The 18,701-nt window shown below is 32.1% G+C and overlaps 1 protein-coding gene and 1 pseudogene across 4 annotated transcripts; both read left to right on the forward strand.

Moving 5' to 3' along the window:
- Window positions 1-1,791: 1,791 nt before the first annotated feature.
- On the forward strand, window positions 1,792-10,472 carry LOC114178833 (disease resistance protein RML1A-like). Of its 3 annotated transcripts, none has more exons than XM_085671013.1 (8): window positions 1,792-1,855; window positions 1,973-2,055; window positions 2,993-4,377; window positions 4,485-5,565; window positions 5,673-5,972; window positions 6,375-8,453; window positions 8,737-8,780; window positions 10,376-10,472. In XM_085671013.1, exons 3-6 carry the CDS (start codon window positions 3,887-3,889, stop codon window positions 8,418-8,420), a joined length of 3,918 nt encoding a protein of 1,305 aa, XP_085527139.1. In that variant the 5' UTR covers window positions 1,792-1,855; window positions 1,973-2,055; window positions 2,993-3,886; the 3' UTR covers window positions 8,421-8,453; window positions 8,737-8,780; window positions 10,376-10,472. The 3 variants fall into 3 exon arrangements, with proteins under 3 accessions (XP_085527139.1, XP_085527140.1, XP_027920747.1); XM_085671014.1 differs by having other exon boundaries at window positions 1,805-1,855; window positions 1,980-2,055; XM_028064946.2 differs by lacking the exon at window positions 1,792-1,855 and having other exon boundaries at window positions 1,869-2,055.
- Window positions 10,468-17,786, forward strand: LOC114178832 (disease resistance protein RML1A-like; annotated as a pseudogene). The gene is made up of 6 exons (XR_014993659.1): window positions 10,468-11,062; window positions 12,343-13,420; window positions 13,534-13,833; window positions 14,391-17,003; window positions 17,270-17,314; window positions 17,570-17,786. The product of XR_014993659.1 is annotated as a disease resistance protein RML1A-like (transcript).
- The last annotated feature ends 915 nt before the right edge of the window (window positions 17,787-18,701 follow it).

Raw genomic sequence — 18,701 nt, forward strand, 5'->3', positions numbered from 1 at the left:
GCTTTTGTTGTTTTTCATTTTCTAGGAATCCTAATGATTCTCAACAGAAAACTTTCACTGTTTTCTTTGATTATATATGTGTATGAATGGTGAAAGTTAAATTACTTTTGGCGCATTGGTTTTATAAACTTATATGACTCATTTGTGCATTTTTTGTTTGGTGAAATGATTTGTGAAAAATTAAAGTTTTGAAATATTTGAACTTATAAGTTGAGTCTTGTTTTGTGGACGAACCATTTTCTCCATGCATTTTGTTTCTTGTGTGATTACACTCATCATGCTAGTTACTCTAAGTTTTGTTCTGACTCTTTTTTATGCACTTTGTGTCACATGCAATATTGAAATGATTCAGGTCTTCTTTCTTTATAAGTTTCTGGCCAAATTGCCTTACCCTAAATCTATTCCTTTGTTACACTTGAGCCTATTTGACCATTTTCTTTGATTATATAACTTATTGCACGCCTTTAACCAAAAAATCATGATATATCTTAACCTTAGAGATTAATGGAGCTTTGAAATATTTTTGAAAGAGGTTTTATGATAAATTTGGGTTTAGAGTTTCATAAATATGTTTATACACGGGTGGTGTTGACGATTTTTTTTTTTAAAAAGAGAAGAAAGAAATGAGAATGGAAAAAAAATGTGAAACAATGGAAAATGAAAAATAACCAGAAGAGAGAAAAGAAAGGGGGCACTTTGCATAGAAAGAAAAAATGAAAAAAGTAAAGAAAAAAAAAAGAAAAAAAAAAGAAGAAAAATATATAATCTTATAATAATTTTGTTTATTTTTATTTATGATGTACATTTATGTGCATAATAATAATATTATTATTATATATTACTTTTAGTGTTATTAATATTATTAGTAAAAATAATAATAATAAAATCATCGGTATCGTTATTACTATTAATTTTTATTATTATTATTAACAGTATTGTTATTTATATTATTAGATTTATTTATATTAATAATAATATTATAATAAATATTAGTATTGTAATTATAATTATTATTTGAATTAATATTAAAACTAGTAATAATAGTATTATTTAAATTAATACTAGTATTAATAAGAATAGTAATATCCATATTATTATTATAATTATCAGTAATAATTATATTAGTATTATTCACTATGCACATTTATGTGCATATTATTATTTACTATTTCAATCGTTATGCATACTTGAAGTTTATTTATTTATCTTTGTAATTTTAATCATAAAATTATAAAATTTTGATAAACTTTGTATGTGAAAATAGATCATATCTATAAATAACAAAAATTTGTAATCTTCAAAATTTAAGTTTAGTATTATTTTTATACAAAGCTTCTTAATTTATTTCTAAAATACTCAATTTATAATGATTTTAATTATAAATTATAATTTATAATTTTTGCATAATTAATATATGTCAATTATTAATTTATTAAAAATAGTTACATCGTTATGGAAAATATTTTATGACAAAACTAAATTATGTGATTTTTATGTATTTTTTAAATAATAATTTTATTTATTTTTTATAATAAAAATTACTATTATTATTAATTTAAAATTCATTAGACGTACACTATTTTTTATTTAAAATTAAATAAACTTTTTAACATAATATAATTAAATATTTTATATTTTAATAATATTTAATTTAATAATATATTAATTAAAATAATTATTTACGTACGTATAAAACAAACAAAAGTATCGTATTTGTTATAAAATAATCATTCTCAAATCAATAAATATATATATATATATATATTATATTTGTTTATTTATATAAATATTCTTTGTAACAGGTGGCGATCTGACTGAGAAGAAAAATACCCGGCAACTTGTGGGATCCTCAAAGGTTTTAACTCTCTTCCTTTCCTCTCTCGCAAGTTTCTTTTACTGCTTCACCATTATGTTTTCTTTCTTGATTTTAGAATTTAGGGTTTTTCCTCTTCCTAATCTTTTTGCATTTTAGAATTTAGGGATGCCGATGGCCTCTATAGAAGACTTCCATGCAAGTGATGGTGAGGCATTTGATCTTTCCAAAGTGAGACCGAGGTATTGTTACTGACAAAGGATGGAAGGTGGTTCAAGCTTTTAGATTGAGTTTTATAGAATGATAAGCAAAATATTATAGTTAATTTGGTCCTGATTATTTTTTGATTATTTTTTATTCAAATATCTTTGAGAAGTACATTAGAACTTATTTTTTTATAAATATTAAATAATTTTAGTTGATTACAAAAAGTTGTCAACTAGAATTTGAGTGAACAAATTAAGTTTGCAAGCAAGTCTGTAAAATCTTCATTTTAGTTTATTGAAATCACTTTAACATTATTTTAGAGAATAGAGCAAATTTTTAACCAAAATATGAAAGCTCTTAAAAGAGAATAAATGGTGCACAAAATTTACATAATGATAAGCAAAATGTATGGATTTAATTTTCTTAACCAAATTTCGATAAGTTTTGTTTGAAGTTTCAAACACATATAATGATAATATTTGACTTATTTACATCGTTTTACACATTTTCGTGTCAATATTAAGTCAAATACTTTGAAACTTCAAATAAAGTTAACAAAGATTGATTAAAAAGACTAAACTAAATTCATCGTATTTAAAAGTTGAAAGACTAAATTGGATCAAAAATTCGAAGAGGAGCTAATTCTAATTTTTAGTGTAAGTTAAGGATAAAAACATATTTAACCCTATTATAAATTACTATCATAAGTTTTATCATTACATAATAAGTTTAGGTTGAAATTATTAGGATGTAAATTTAGGTAGAGAACAAAATATGTTAAATTTTGTGAATTTTTGTAGTAACATAATTTGGTTAGTTTACAGTGTGATCTTTATAACAGTGGTATTTATGTAAAATAAAGTAAATAAATACTGTAAGTAAGAGTTTACCAAGAAAAATAGATAAAATTGCTTAATACTTACTTTAGTTTAGTTTTTCTTTATTATCTGATTCTTTTACTTTTTGTGACAGTTTACCGAGGTCGAAAAGGCTAAACTTGAGCTGTTCTTGAAAATTTACTGGAATACATAACCTTTCTATGTCACCAAATATAGAAGAAATACTTCTCTGTGATTGTCCAAAGTTGATTGAAGTTCACTCTTCGAGATTATTCAGCAAACTCAGTTCTTCGACCACACAGCCATACAGACACTACTAATGATATTGAAGGCAGATATGGTTCTTTTAGTTACAACCTAAGATTTGAAATCTGATAATGATGACACACAGATAATTCCAAATAATGATGTGTTAGAGAACTATTTCTGTCAAGTCATTCTAAGTTATTGTTGTATATTGTTTGATGTTTCTGTATCGACATAAGTTGGGTTGCTCTGTTGCACAGTTACATATTCTTGAAACTCTTCATACATCGGTTTCATTAACTTCTTCTTGCATTCCAAAGGGTAATAGGAGCCTCGTATTTCCATTTTATGCCACTGCTTGTTATTGATCTTGGTTTGTTCACTTTGAGGCACTTGTTTCATTTGAGTGGTGACTTAACTGATTTTACTACAATCTATTTTATTAATTTTATTTTTAATGAAAAACTATTTAAAATAAATAATAACTATTCTTAAATCTTTTTATACTTATAAGAATATAAAATTTAATAATACTTATATCAATGTTTTTCTTTTGCCTAGTTGTTGTAGTGGAAGACTCATGCTTTATTTATATTCGATTGACTGGTGTCTGGCCAGAACACAACTCCAACAGATATTTTGAGAAAACTGAATGGCTTTTCCAAAAGTTGAGTTGCTTTTCATTATGTGGTAGAAATGGTAGAATATATATTTTCGTTTCACATTCATTATATACAAAGAGGGCCTAAGAGTTGCAGAGAAGGAGAAAAAGTTGATTCCAATGGCAGAGAGTTCTTCATCATTCGCTGTGTCCACCTCTCCCACTAGGCATGATGTGTTTCTGAGCTTCAGAGGGGAAGACACGCGTGACAACTTCATTAGTCACCTTTATGCAGCGCTGAAGAGGAAGAACATTGAAACATACATTGATTACAGACTACAGAGGGGCGAAGAAATTTCACCTGCACTGGAAACTGCCATAGAAGAATCAAAGATTTATGTCATTATTTTCTCTGAAAACTATGCATCTTCCACTTGGTGTTTGAATGAGCTCACTAAGATACTGGACTGCAAGAAGAGATATGGAAGATATGTGATACCCGTTTTCTACAAGGTGGATCCATCAACTATTAGGAAGCAGAAAGAGAGATACAAAGAAGCATTCGAAGAGCATGAACATCGGTTTAAGGAGGACATGGAGAAAGTGCAAGGATGGAAGGATGCTCTAACCGAAGCTGCTGGACTCTCAGGCTGGGATTCAAAAGTCACCAGGTCATTATATTTCTTACAACCACTTCTCAGATAATCATTGACCCTGAATTTTTCTTTACTTTAGTTTTTGCATGAAACCAATACTTTATTTTCTAAATCATTTCCAGGCCAGAATATACACTTGTTGAAGAAATTGTGAAAGATATTTTGAGAAAACTGATCAATCGTTGTTCCATTAGTTATGATCAAGGAATCATCGGCATTGAAAAACATATTGAAGCAATTCGGTGTTTGTTGCATCTTGAGTCACCGTATCTTCGGATTATAGGAATTTGTGGCATGGGAGGAATAGGAAAAACTACAATCTCTGAGCAAATATATCACACATTGGCGGTGCACTTTGATTCCAGAAGCCTTGTTTTAGACGTTCAAGAAAAACTACAAAGAGATGGAATAGACAGTATCAGAATAAAATATATGTCTGAGCTTCTAAATGAAGCACCATCCCCTCTTTTATTATACTACAAGGAAAGGCTTAAACGGACAAGGGTTCTCCTCATTCTTGATGATGTTACTGATTCAGCTCAACTTGAAAAATTACTACGAGGGTGTGATAGTTTTGGGCAGGGCAGTAGAATCATTATGACCGGTAGAAACAAACAAGTGCTTAAAAATGTTGGAGCTGATGATGTCTACGAACTTAAGGGGTTGAATTTTCATGATTCTCTAAAACTTTTTAGTTTACATGCTTTTAAACAAAATTCTTTACGAGAAATCACTTACATGGACTTGTCAGTAAAGGTGTTGAGATATGCAAAAGGGATTCCGTTAGCTCTTCAGATTTTGGGCTCATTGCTTTATGACAAACCAAGAGAAGCATGGGAAAGTCAGTTGCAAAAGTTGGAAAGGTGTCAGGATCTTAAAATTTTCAATGTATTAAAATTGAGTTATGATGAGCTTGATGAGGAGCAGAAGAATATATTTCTTGACATAGCTTGCTTTTATAGAGGACATGAGGAGACTGTGGTAGCAGAAACACTAGATGACTGTGGTTTCTCTTCTAAGATTGAAATGGATGTTCTCAAAGATAGGTGCCTAATATCTGTCTTGGATGGTAGAATTGTGATGCATGATCTAATACAAGAAATGGGTCAAGAGATTGTTCGCAAAGAGTGTCCTCAGCATCCTGGTAAACGTAGTCGATTGTTGAAGGTTGAGGAGATTAGTGAGGTTTTAAGAAATAACAAGGTATTTCTTTACGATAAATTGATGAGTTGTTATTAAACATCTTGCAATGCAACATTTCATATTCAGTTTTGTTTTTTCTTTTTCTAATTACATTGATTTACTTTCAGGGGTCCGAAGCACTACAGAGTATAGTAGCAGATATGAGAAAAATGGAAGAAGTTGAAGTACATGCACAATGTTTCGAAATGATTAAGAATCTTAGGATGCTTATGCTCTATTATTCTAGGTTTAGAAATGAATCAAATGTGTTTCGTGAATCATCTCTCATAATTCTGCCAGAGACTTTAAAGATTCTTTATTGGACCGGTTTCCCTCAAAGATCTTTGCCACCGAACTTTTGTCCCCAAAATCTAGTGAGACTCGAAATGATAGGCAGCCATCTGGAACAACTATGGGAAGGAGATCAGGTTTTTCAAGTTATCTATGTTCTTTGTGTTTTACACTTTTAAACATGTTTTCATTGGCAATTCCTTGATGCCTTCTCCATTATTCATTTTGATATTTCTTTATTCATATGTCGTAAGAATCATACTTAGCATGTTTCTAAAGATAATTATAAATCCATACATTACTAAAAACATATACATAATATAACATATCGATACTCTAAGTTCTCAAAATTATTTATGTATAAATATAGTCTAAAGTATTTTTGATGCTTAAGTGACATCATCCCATAATCAATATTTCACCAAGAAAAGTAAGATGTTAATTATAATTTTAAAATCTTGTAAAATCATATATAAAATTGGCTTAATACTTTATTTTAGTTTTTCTTTGTTACCTGATTCATTTACCTTTTGTGCCAGTATTTACCGAAGTTGAAAAGGCTCAACCTGAGTGGTTCTCTGAAACTCACTAGAATACCAGACCTTTCTCTGTCACCAAATATTGAAGAAATAATTCTCAGTAGCTGTGAGAAGTTGATTAATGTTCATTCTTCCAAATTACTCAGCAGGCTCACTTGTTTATGTTTAGATAATTGTTATGATCTGAAGTGTGTAACTGTTCCCAGCAATATTCTATCCACATCACCAGGATTGATTCTTCTTTCCCATTGTCACGAGCTTGAAATTTTTAAAACAGTTGAAACTCAATTATGCGATTTACCGTCATTATCATCAAGCCGTCTAAGATGCAATTGTGCTTTGTATGGTAAGGCACTTCGCTCAAGACTCCATCACAGTGAAATTTTCTCAATTACTTTTGACAGATATAAGGAAGAAGAAGTGGCTAATAATGACATATGCTTACAATGCGATGGAGTGTCGAGGAAACTCACAGAAGGTGTGCCCTTAGACTTTCAAAGTCTCAAGAAGCTCTGTTGCTTAGATCTCTCAGGCTGTTCTTCCCTTAAAATCTTTCCATTTAACCTTTCTGAGATGAAATTTCTAAGGCAACTTTGTCTCCGTCGTTGCTCAAAATTGGAAAATTTCCCCGAGATTCAGGACACGATGGAAGATCTAACGGTGCTCATCTTAGACAGAACAGCCATACAGGCACTACCTTCGTCCTTGTGGCGTTTGGTAGGGCTTCAAGAACTGAGTTTGTGCACGTGCAGGAATCTTGAGATTATTCCATCTTCCATTGGAAGCCTCACCAGACTATGCAAGTTAGACCTTTCCTACTGTGATTCACTTCAAACTTTTCCAAGCACCATTTTCAAATTGAAGTTGAGGAAACTTGATTTGTGTTGTTGCTTTAAGTTCAGGACCTTCCCAGAGATCACGGAGTCGGCACAAACTTTTGCTCACATTAACTTAACAAATACGGCTGTTAAAGAACTCCCTTCCTCATTTGGCAATTTGGCTAATCTTCGATCCCTGCAACTCAACCGGTGCACTAATCTCGAGTCACTTCCAAACTCCATTGTTAATCTAAAACATCTCTGTAAACTTGATTGTTCGGGGTGTGCCAAATTAACAGAAATCCCAACACACATTGGTCTTCTGTCGTCATTAATGGAACTGTCACTGAGTGTGACCGGAATCGTGAACCTTCCCAAGAGCATTGTTCATCTTTCGAGCTTGAAATCACTTGATTTAACTGGCTGCAAAAATCTTGAATGCATCCCACAGATTCCACCATTTCTAAAACAACTGGTGGCATTGGATTGCCCATCCATTAGACAAGTGATGTCAAATTCTCTTGCTCGAAACATCTCAAATTCCAAAGAGAGTGTCTTCAAATTTTACTTGACCAATGCTCAACAACTGGATTCAGGTGCTCGTGCTAACATTGAGGAGGATGCAAGGCTTATGATGACAGACGATGCCTATAAGTCTGCGTGCTTCTGTTTTCCAGGGAGTGAAGTTCCTAATTGGTTCCCTTTTCGCAGCGAGGGAGCTTCAGTGACTATAAATGAGGATTTAAGTTTCTGCAGCGATGACAGGCTCATTGGTTTCGCTTTGTGTGTGGTTTTTGGAGTGTTAGATACCAATGATATTGAAGGTAGACGTGGTTCTTTTGGTTACAACCTAAAATTTGAATCTGATGATGATGGCACGCAGATTATTCCAAATAACGATGTGTTAAAGAACTATTTCGAATGGAATTATGAAGACAAAGTCGTTGATAAAGATCGCACATTCATGTGGAAATTTAAGTTGGAGTCCCTAAGGAGGAGTGGCATGAGGCTTAGGCTCTGTGATGCTCGCAGCTTCACTTTTGAGATCAGTCGGAATGATTATGACTTTGAGCAACCAGATTACGAATCAGTTGTGGGAGAGTTCAAATCAGTTCTCACGATAAAAGAATGCGGCATTTGTCCTCTTTATAGCAACGGAAGTAATGTTTCACAGTCTTCAAGGACATATAGGAAGAGGCAGAAGGCCGAAAGCTACCTAGTCAGCTAGTCTCTTGCTCTTCTGCTAATTAGTCTTTCCTTGGTGAGTGTCTAAACTGGTTTATCACCTTAATTACATGTTTCAAAACGTTAAAATTTTATTATAATTTCTCATTTTTAATTTGTTTTGTTTTATTTAAATTTTCATTGGCGTTTTACGGGTGGGACATTCAACAAGATTGCTAAATTATTGTTGGATATATAGGTTGATGTTTCTGTGTCCACACAAGTTTGATTCTTTATTGTCCCATAGTTGCATTATCTTGAAACTCTTCGTATATCTGTTTGTTTAACTTCTTTAGCATATATTTGGCTTGCATTTGCAGTGAAGGCATTATGAAATCCTGAGGAGCTACTGCATTTTGAAAAGGTAAATGGTAAATCCTTTTGATACTTTTCTCCATTACGGAGACTCGTATTCTCAGTTTTACGACATGGTACCTGTTTATCCCAATTAATAATACTAATTGAATATCATATCATTGAATTAGGTTTGTGCATGGTGACAAACCTCAGTTTTCTGTTTTTTCTGATACATAGCGCTGAGCCATCTGTGTTTTCGCTCAAGCGTTTGGTTGTTATTGTTAGCTCGCTAATAATTTTTTTTCTTAAACGATTTTTACTTTTCAGTTTTGGATCTTTTTGTTCTCATTTCTCTACTTTCAAATTCAATTTATCAGAATCCTTTCTTTATTGCCTTCCAGCCAGTTTTCTCTCTCCTTATTTTTTCTGCACTTTTGCAGCTCCTCAATGGAGAATGTAAACATTGAAAAAACTTTTTCTAACCTTTTCATATACCATGTTGTTGTTACATGGAGCTGTAAAATCATTTTTTTTTACTTGGCTAACGTGGAAGAGTGACGATGAGAAGTTATTTGTTGTTGATCTTTTATTCGCTTTGAGGCACCTTATTTCATTTGAGTGGTGACTTATAAAAGCTGCAGGCATGGTTAATTCTTTATATTTGTACTTTGACAGTAAAGTCGAAGACAGTTTACTTGAACTTATAAGTATCTTATTGATTTCAAAGTTAAATTATCTCTTTCCTTATTCGTGGAATTTCATTAGTCTTGAAGAGGCTTTGTAATTTTCTGATTCCTGAAAGCATAAAACCATTCTCGCATATTTTATATATATATAAAAGATCTTTTTGGCACGCTACAAAATATTTAATAATAAAGCTATTGAAATGTATTATTCTTTTAAGAAACTGTGATTTAAAAATAGAATCTCAATTAAATTTCTTTGTGAGAAAATAAATCATATAAAAGTGGTAAATAAATACCCTTGTCTGCTGGAGATTTTTTTTTTTTAATTTTACTTATGTTTTACAAGGAGAAAGTTTAATTTACTTAATAATTTTAAAAAATTACCAATTTATAAAGAGTCTTATTTTATCTTACACCGTACCAATATGATAAAATTTAGTATGAATTTAGTTAAGTTAGTGTAGTGGTTAATAACCACTTAAAGATGCTAATTTGAAAAAGATGACATAGTTTGAATATTTGTGAAAGTGAATAATAATAATTATCATTATTGTTATTGTAATGATGATGTATAATAGTATAAAATTTAATAAAAATATTTAGTCTTATAACTATTTTTTATATTAATCTTCTCTACAACTTTTATATAATTTCTAATAATATTTTTTATTTTAATAATGATTATAATATGTAGTTTTTAATAGTATTTTATTTAATAATTATTATATTCTGTAATTTTTAATAGTAATTTTTATTAAAAACGTAATTTTTAATTACACTTTTTTTTTAATGATTACTATAATATGTAAATTTTAAAAAAAAAAGAACAAAACCCGATACTGTAACATTGGGACATATGTCCCTAAGATTCCACGGGTATTAAATGATATAAATTTAGAGTCCATAATAATTCTGTAAATTGTTGAGCCTTAATTGACTCAATATCTTAGTTAATGCTTAATTTTATGTTGACTAGGTGGCTGACCAGAACAAGCAGCTCCCACAGATATTTTGAGGAAATTGAATAGCTTCTCCAAAAGTTGGTGTGCTTTTTATTATGTGTCAGAGCAACAATGGTACAAATATGTATTTTCGTTTCTAATTGATTGTATACAAATTCTTAGAATCCAAGAGCTTGAGAGTTGCAGAGAAAGGAGAGAAAATTGATTCCAATGTCAGGAAGTTCTTCATCATTCGCCGTGTCTACTTCTCTAACCAGGTACGATGTGTTTCTCAACTTCAGAGGAGAAGACACGCGTGACAACTTCATTAGTCACCTTAATGGAGAGCTGGAGAGGAAGCACGTTGAAGCATACATTGATTACAGACTGCTCAGGGGCGAAGAAATTTCGCCTGCACTGGAAACTGCAATAGAAGAATCAAAGATCTATGTCCTGGTTTTCTCCCAAAACTATGCATCTTCGACGTGGTGCTTGAATGAACTCACTAAGATATTGGATTGCAAGAAGAGATACGGAAGGGATGTGATACCAGTTTTCTACAAGGTGGATCCATCAACTGTGAGGAAGCAGGAAGAGAGATACAAAGAAGCATTCGAAGAGCATGAAGTGCAGTTTAAGGAGGAGATGGAGAAAGTGCAAGGATGGAAGGATGCTCTAACAGAAGCTGCTGGACTCTCCGGCTGGGATTCAAACGTTATCAGGTCATTATATTTTGTTACAAGCACTTATGCAGGATCTCTTTTCATTTACTAAAGTTGTGTTGATCTAACCATAGATCTAAGTCTTTTTTTTTTTTTTTCCATTTCCCGTAGTCGTTCATGGATATGCTCTCTAAGGGTGATTATGGATCAGATTTTTGAAAATCCAATCTAAATTTAATTCAAATCCAGAAAATTGGATCAGATTTTAGATATAGATCTACTTTGGTTGTAAAACCAGTTTGAATTTTCCTAAAATCCAAATCCACATATTTAGATTAAATTCTAAATCTAGATTCAAATATTTGGATAGAGTTTTAAATCCAAATCCGTTTCTAAAACCATATTTTTACTGAAAATTCTCATGTCATACCATTACTTAAATTTCAACTGAAGCAAATTGTTATTTTTAGAGTCACTTAATTCAAGTAAAGTAAAAGATGCAAAGATTATACCTAAATAAAGAATCTCAAAAATCAATTCCAACTATGAATATTATACCAACAAAATTAAAAATAAAAAGTATATGCTCTAATAGTGAAAGATTTTTACACTTCTAGAATAACTACTTTAAAAATAATACAAAACATGATTTTTTTATTAGTTGACAGTGTAAATTTTTACATTGACAATGCATGCCTATTAAGTCCTAATTTTTAATAATTGGTATATGAAAAAAGTGAACTTAAATTAACACAGCAAAATCCATGGCATATCCCTGGAACAGACACGTAGATGTTTTTTCTTGAACATAATTTCAGGAGTTTACATAGGCATAATTCATGAAAAAATCAACACAACTGCAACAATTTGGTTGTTAAATGATGTGGTTCAGATTTGAGTGGATTCTAGTCTGATCCAAATAATAAGTTTAGACTATCCAAAGTTTAAAATCCATAAAAGTAAAACAGAAAATCTGCTTTGAAAGATTAAGAAATATGAGTCCAAACTCAAATCTAGATTTTAGAAAATAGTTTTTTAGTGGATTAGTTCAGATCAAAACTAGATTGGATTAGACAAACGAGATAGTATAAAAAGTCACTAATAGTTAGTGTAGAATTTATTGTGACCTTGATTTGCAATATATAAACCAACCAAACTAACATGAGAAGAAAACGCGTACAATTACGTTGGACTTTTTAATTTATTTATTTTTATCTAGAACTTAAAACTTGAATCCATAGATGAATTTATTCAATGATGTTCACTCTTCTTGACTCTGAACTTTCTTTTAGTTTAGTTTAGTTTTTGTGATTGAATACTTGTCTATATCATCTCCCCAGGCTAGAAAAAACACTTGTTGAAGGGATTGTGGAAGATATTTTGAGAAAATTGAATCGTTATGACATCCGTTACGATCAAGGAATTATCGGCATTGAAAAACATATTGAAGGAATTCGGTCCTTGTTGCATCTTAAGTCACCGGATATTCGGGTCATAGGAATTTGTGGCATGGGAGGAATAGGAAAAAGTACAATTTCTGAGCAATTATATCACACATTGGCAGTGCACTTTGATTCCCGCAGCCTTGTTTTAGACGTTCAAGAAAAAATAGAAAGAGATGGAACAAGTAGTATCATAACAAAATATCAGTCTGAGCTTCTAAAGGAAACACCATCCCCTCATTTATCATTTTTGAATAAAAGGCTCAAACGGACAAAGGTCCTTCTCATTCTTGATGATATGATCGATTGTGGTGTACTTAACGCAGTAATGAGAGTACGTGATAGCTTTGGGCAGGGTAGTAGAATCATTATGACAAGTAGAGACAGACAAGTGCTTAAGAATGCTGGAGCTGATGATATCTACGAACTTAAGAAGTTGAATTTTTATGATTCTCTAAAACTTTTTAATTTACATGCTTTTAAACAAAATTCTTCAGACGAAAGTACTTACATGGACCTATCAATAAAGGTGTTGAGATATGCAAAAGGAATTCCGTTAGTTCTCCGACTTTTGGGCTCATTGCTTTATGGCAGAAAAAGAGAAGCATGGGAAAGTCAATTGCAAAAGTTGAAAAAGTGCCAAGATCTTAAAATTTTTAATGTACTAAAATTAAGTTATGATGGGCTTGACGAGGAGCAGAAGAATATATTTCTTGACATAGCTTGCTTCTACAGAGGACACAACGAGAGTATGGTAGTAGAAATACTAGATGATTGTGGTTTCTCTTCTTTGATTGGAATGAATATTCTCAAAGATAGGTGCCTAATATCTATCTTGGATGGTAGAATTGTGATGCACAATCTAATACAAGAAATGGGTCAAGAGATTGTTCGTAAAGAGTGTCCTCAGCATCCTGCAAAACACAGCCGATTGTTCAAGGCTGACGAAATTCATGAGATTTTAAGAAATAACAAGGTATGTTCTATTGTTACTCAATTGAAAGAGTCACATGGATTTATTGTTATGATAAATTGATAACAACATTTATGTTTCGTTTTTTTTTTTTCTAATTGCATTGATACTTTCAGGGGTCAGATGCAATACAATGTATATTACAAGATGTAGACGAAATGAAAGAAGTTAAAGTACATGCAAAAGCTTTCAAAATGATGAACAATCTTAGGATGCTTATGCTTTATTCTTATTCTTGGTCTTCGCATTCAAATGTGTTTCTTGAATCATCTCTAGGAAGTCTGCCAGACACTTTAAAGATTCTTTATTGGGTTGGTTTCCAACAAAAATCTTTGCCACCGAAATTTTGCCCACAAAATTTAGTGAGACTCGAAATGCCATGCTGCCATCTTGAACAACTTTGGGAAGGAGATCAGGTTTTTCAACTTCTCACTACTCCATTCTTTAATTGTTGTGATCATATCATTTGATGCGTAGAATATCTTTTCTTTCGTAATGAGTACTATATTTAATACTTCAATTTATTCTATGATACCATCTTAGAATACGTAATATATATTGTATGTAAACAATGTTAGTAACATGTCATTCTCATTTAGACTTTTACAGTATATTTTTATGAGAAAGAAGGAGAGAGATGTGAGAAGATAAATAAAGATAAATAGTTGATACATGCATAATATAAAGTATTTCTTCATTGTCATCTATTATAAATTAATATCATTTTAAGTTTAAGTTCAAATTATTATGATGTCATTTTAGGTAGGGAACAAAAAATATGTTAAATTTTGTGAATTTTTATAATAACTATCCAATTTATAGCCACCGTAATTTTCTTTAAAATTGGTATTTATGTAAAATAAAAACTCAATAGATAATTTAACTAAGTTTATCGAAGAAAAATAGCTAAAATTGGCTGAAAACTTTATTTTAACTTCTCTTTGTTAACCGATTCATTTGCTTTTTGTGGCAGAATTTACCAAACTTGAGAAGGCTCAACCTGAGTTGTTCTCTCAACCTGACCAGAATACCAGACCTTTCTCTCTCACCAAATATTGAAGAAATAATTCTCAGTTATTGTCCAAAGTTGATTGAAGTTCACTCTTCGATATTACTGAGCAAGCTCAGTTGTTTACGTTTAGATAGATGTAATGATCTGAAGAGTGTAACTGTTCCCAACAACATTCTATCGAGATCACCAGGACTGATTCTTCTTCCCGAGTGTGGCAAGCTTGAAATGTTTTCAAGCAGTCAACACGGATTCCCTCAACGTGGAAATTCCTCAAGTTTCCCTCTTTCGAAACTACAGTTACGCAAACCTAGAGATTTCCCAATATCCCATCCCAAGAGACCGGAGTACCAACTTGGAACTTTCTCAAGTTTCGCTCGTGGAGTTTTCCCAATATCCCCTCCTCAGAAACCTAAGTATCAACTTGGACCTTTCCCAAGATCCTCTATTAGGGATGCTCTGCCTGAATTTGATACAGACTTACAATCGAATGTGTCTTATCTATGTGATGACTCTTCCACAAGAAAATCCCCTCCCAGTGAAATTTTCTCAATTATTTTTGTAAGATATCAGGAAGAAGAAGTGACTAATGATAATATCTACGTATATGACGAAAGGCCGATACAACTCACAGGAGGTGTGCCCTTAAACTTTCGAAGTCTCAAGAATCTCTGTTTAATAGATCTCTCAAACTGTTCTTCCCTTACAATACTTCCATTTGACCTTTCTGAGATGAAATTCCTAAAGCATCTTTATCTAGGTGGTTGCTCAAAATTGGAAACTTTCCCCGAGATTGAGGAAACGATGGAAGATTTAGCTGTTCTCGTCTTAGACAACACAGCCATACAGGCACTACCTTCATCCTTATGGCGTTTGGTAGGGCTTCAAGAACTGAGTTTGCGAAGTTGCTCGAATCTTGAGATTATTCCATCTTTCATTGGAAGCCTCACCAGACTATGCAAGTTAGACCTTGCCTACTGTGAATCACTGCAAACTTTTCCAAGCAGTATTTTTAAATTGAAGTTGAAGAAACTTGATTTGTGTGGCTGCTTAAGGCTGACGACCTTCCCAGAGATCACAGAGCCAACACAAACTTTTGCTCACATTAACTTATCTGAAACGCTTATCAAAGAACTGCCTTCTTCATTTGGCAATTTGGTGAAGCTTCGATCCCTGCAGCTCAACAAATGCACCGATCTCGAGTCACTTCCAGACTCCATTGTTAATCTCTTCGATCTCCGTAAACTTGATTGTTCGGGGTGTGCCTAATTAACAGAACTCCCAACTCACATAGGTCGGTTGACTTCATTAATGGAACTGTCACTGAGTGAGACCGAAATCGTGAATCTTCCTGAGAGCATGGCTCATCTTTCAAGCTTGGAATCGCTTGATTTAAGCGATTGCAAAAAGCTTGAATGCATCTAACACATTCCACCGTTTCTAAAACAACTCGTGGCATTAGATTGCCCATCCATTAGAAGAGTGATGTCAAATTCTCTTGTTCGAAACCTCTCAAACTCCAAAGAGGGTTTCTTCGGATTTCATTTCACCAATGCTCAACAACTGCATTCAGGTGCTCGTGCTAACATTGAAGAGGATGCAAGGCTTAGGATGACCGACGAGGCATGTATGTCTGTGTGCTTCTGTTTTCCAGGGAGTGCAGTTCCTCATTGGTTCCCTTTTCGCAGCGAGGGACGTTCAGTGACTATAAATGAAGATTTAAGTTTCTGCAGCGATGGTAAGCTCATTGGTTTTGCTTTGTGTGTGGTTTTTGGAGTGTTAAATACCAATGACATTGAAGGTAGACGCGGTTCTTTTGGTTACAACCTAAAATTTAGATCTGATGATGATGTCACACGGGTAATTCCAAATAATGATGTGTTACACAACTATTTCGAATGGAATTATAGAGACAGACTCCTTGATCAAGATCACACATTCATGTGGAAATTTAACTTGAATTCCCTATGGGCACATCTTTGGCTCCATCGTGCTCGCAGCTTGAGTTTTGAGATCAGTCCGTACGAGTTTGACTTTCGGTGGCCAAATTACAAGTCAGTTGTGGGAGAGTTCAAATCAGTTGTGACAATAAAAGAATGCGGAATATGCCCTCTTTATAGAAGCGGAAGCAATGTTGCAGTCTTCCAGGGAAAAAAAGGAAGATAGGAAGAGGAAGTCCGAAAGCTACCTAATCGGCTAGTTTCTTGTTCTTCTGGTAATTGGTCTTTCCTTGGTGATTGTCTGAATTGGCTTATCACCAATACTTCTAAATTACGAGTTTCAAAACGTTGAAATTTTATTATGAATTTTTCATTTTTAACCTTTCTTTTTGTTTTATTTAAATTTTCAATGGATTTTAGGGGTGGGTTCATTCAACAAGATTTCTAAGTTATTGGTGTATATTGTTTGATGTTTCTATATCGACATAAATTGGGTTCATTCAACTGAGAGTGTTAAAATCAGTTCGTTACAATAAAAGAATGCGGCCTATGCCCTCTTTATAGCGGCGGAAGCAATGTTGCACAGTCTTCAAGAGAAGATAGGAAGGAGGAGGCCCGCTAGTTTCTTGTTATTCTGGTAATTGGTCTTCCGCAATTGAGTGTCTTGTTTATCACCAATACTTCTTAATTTCAGGTTTCAAAACGTTAAAATTTTATTATGAATTTCTCATTTCAATGGCGTTTTACGGGTGGGTTCATTCAACATGATGTTTTAGTTGTTGTTGGATATAGTTTGATGTTTCTGTTTCGACACAAGTTTCGTTGCTCTGTTGTCCTCTGAAACTCTTCATATATCGATTTCATTAACTTGTTTAGCATATTTGGCTTGCATTTGCACAGAAGGCCATATGAAATCCCGAGGAGCTACTGCATTTGAAAGGGTAATAGGTGATAGGTTATATTTTTTCATATATGGTTATGATTATAGATATGGGCATGGTTATGACATGGTCATTGAGAGATTGTGGTTCCATATGGTTATATGACATTAGTCTTACACATATAAGATCTTAGACACCACTTTTACACCAAAACCTTAAGACAATGTTGTTATGGGTCTTTATTCTTATATAGTGTTTAACTTTGTCTTTTCTATCCAATGTGGGACTTTTTGACTCACACTTGGACTATTCCCAACAATAGGAGCCTTGTATTCCCAGCTTATGTCATTGCTAATTCACTATCATATCAAATCATATCATTGTATTAGGATGGAGATGTAAAACCAGAAAATACTTGTTGGTCTTGGTTTGTTCACTATGAGGCACTTGTTTCATTTGAGTGGTGACTTATAAAAGCGTTTGGTTGTTATTGTTAACTCGCTAAGCATTCTTTTTTTTATGTAAACTATTTTTTTTTTGTTTTGGATTTTTTGTTCTCGTTCTCTGCTTTCAATGTATCATAATCCTTTTTTATTGTCTTCTAGATAGTTTTCTATATGTTTTTCTCTTCAAATATTAAATCATTTTAGTTGATTACAAAAAATTGTCCACAAGAATATTCTTTAACAAATTAAGTTTGCAAGCGAGAACATTTTAGTCTGTTAAATCTTCAATTTAGTTTATTGAAATCACTTAAACATTATTTTAGAGAATAAAGCAAACTTTTAACCAAAATACAAAAGCTCTTAAAGAGAGAGAATAAATGGTGCAAAAAATTCACAGGATGATAAGCAAAATATTTAGAGGTTTAGAAGAATAAGAGCTCTCAAGTTATTAATCTTCTCACTCTAAAAAAGTAATCTCGAGTCTTTTGGACAGCATGATTGCGTTCAATATTTTTTTCCTTTATAAACTTTAGACCAATTATGTTGGTCCAAACAGGATGGTGAATTCTTCGGTAAATCAAGAAAGATATAAATATTTAAAAATTTAAAAGAAAGATATAAATATTTAAAAATTTAAGGGTTAAATATGACTTTATTTGCTTAATAAAAATTATAATCAGTCGTCTTTCAAAATTTAATTCAATTTAGTTATCTGACTTTAAAAATATATAGATTTAATCTTTTTTAATAAAATTTTGTTAAGTTTATTAGATGTTCACATGCATGGTAGTAATTGAGTTGTCTATATCATTTGACCCATTTTTGCTTCAATATTAACTTAAAAATATATTTAAAACGTCAAATAAATTTAATAAAATAAGATTAAAATGACTAAATTTACACGTTTATAAAGATGAGAACTAAATTAGTCTACAATTTTAAAAATAGATTAATTTTAATTTTCATTAAAAAATAAGGGGTCACAAAAATATTTAACCCAAAATTTAA

This window comes from Vigna unguiculata, chromosome 3 (genome assembly GCF_037176805.1).
Source record: "Vigna unguiculata cultivar grain cowpea cultivar isolate G323 ecotype 2 chromosome 3, ASM3717680v1, whole genome shotgun sequence".
NCBI lineage: Eukaryota > Viridiplantae > Streptophyta > Magnoliopsida > Fabales > Fabaceae > Vigna > Vigna unguiculata.

What these genes read in the sequence shown, in the direction of transcription:
- LOC114178833 (XM_085671013.1), top strand. Translation starts at nt 3,887, where the DNA reads ATGGCAGAGAGTTCTTCATCATTCGCTGTGTCCACCTCTCCCACTAGG. An exon ending in TGGGATTCAAAAGTCACCAG is followed by an intron (nt 4,378 to 4,484) that starts GTCATTATATTT and finishes AATCATTTCCAG; the next exon opens with GCCAGAATATACACTTGTTG. An exon ending in AGGTTTTAAGAAATAACAAG is followed by an intron (nt 5,566 to 5,672) that starts GTATTTCTTTAC and finishes ATTTACTTTCAG; the next exon opens with GGGTCCGAAGCACTACAGAG.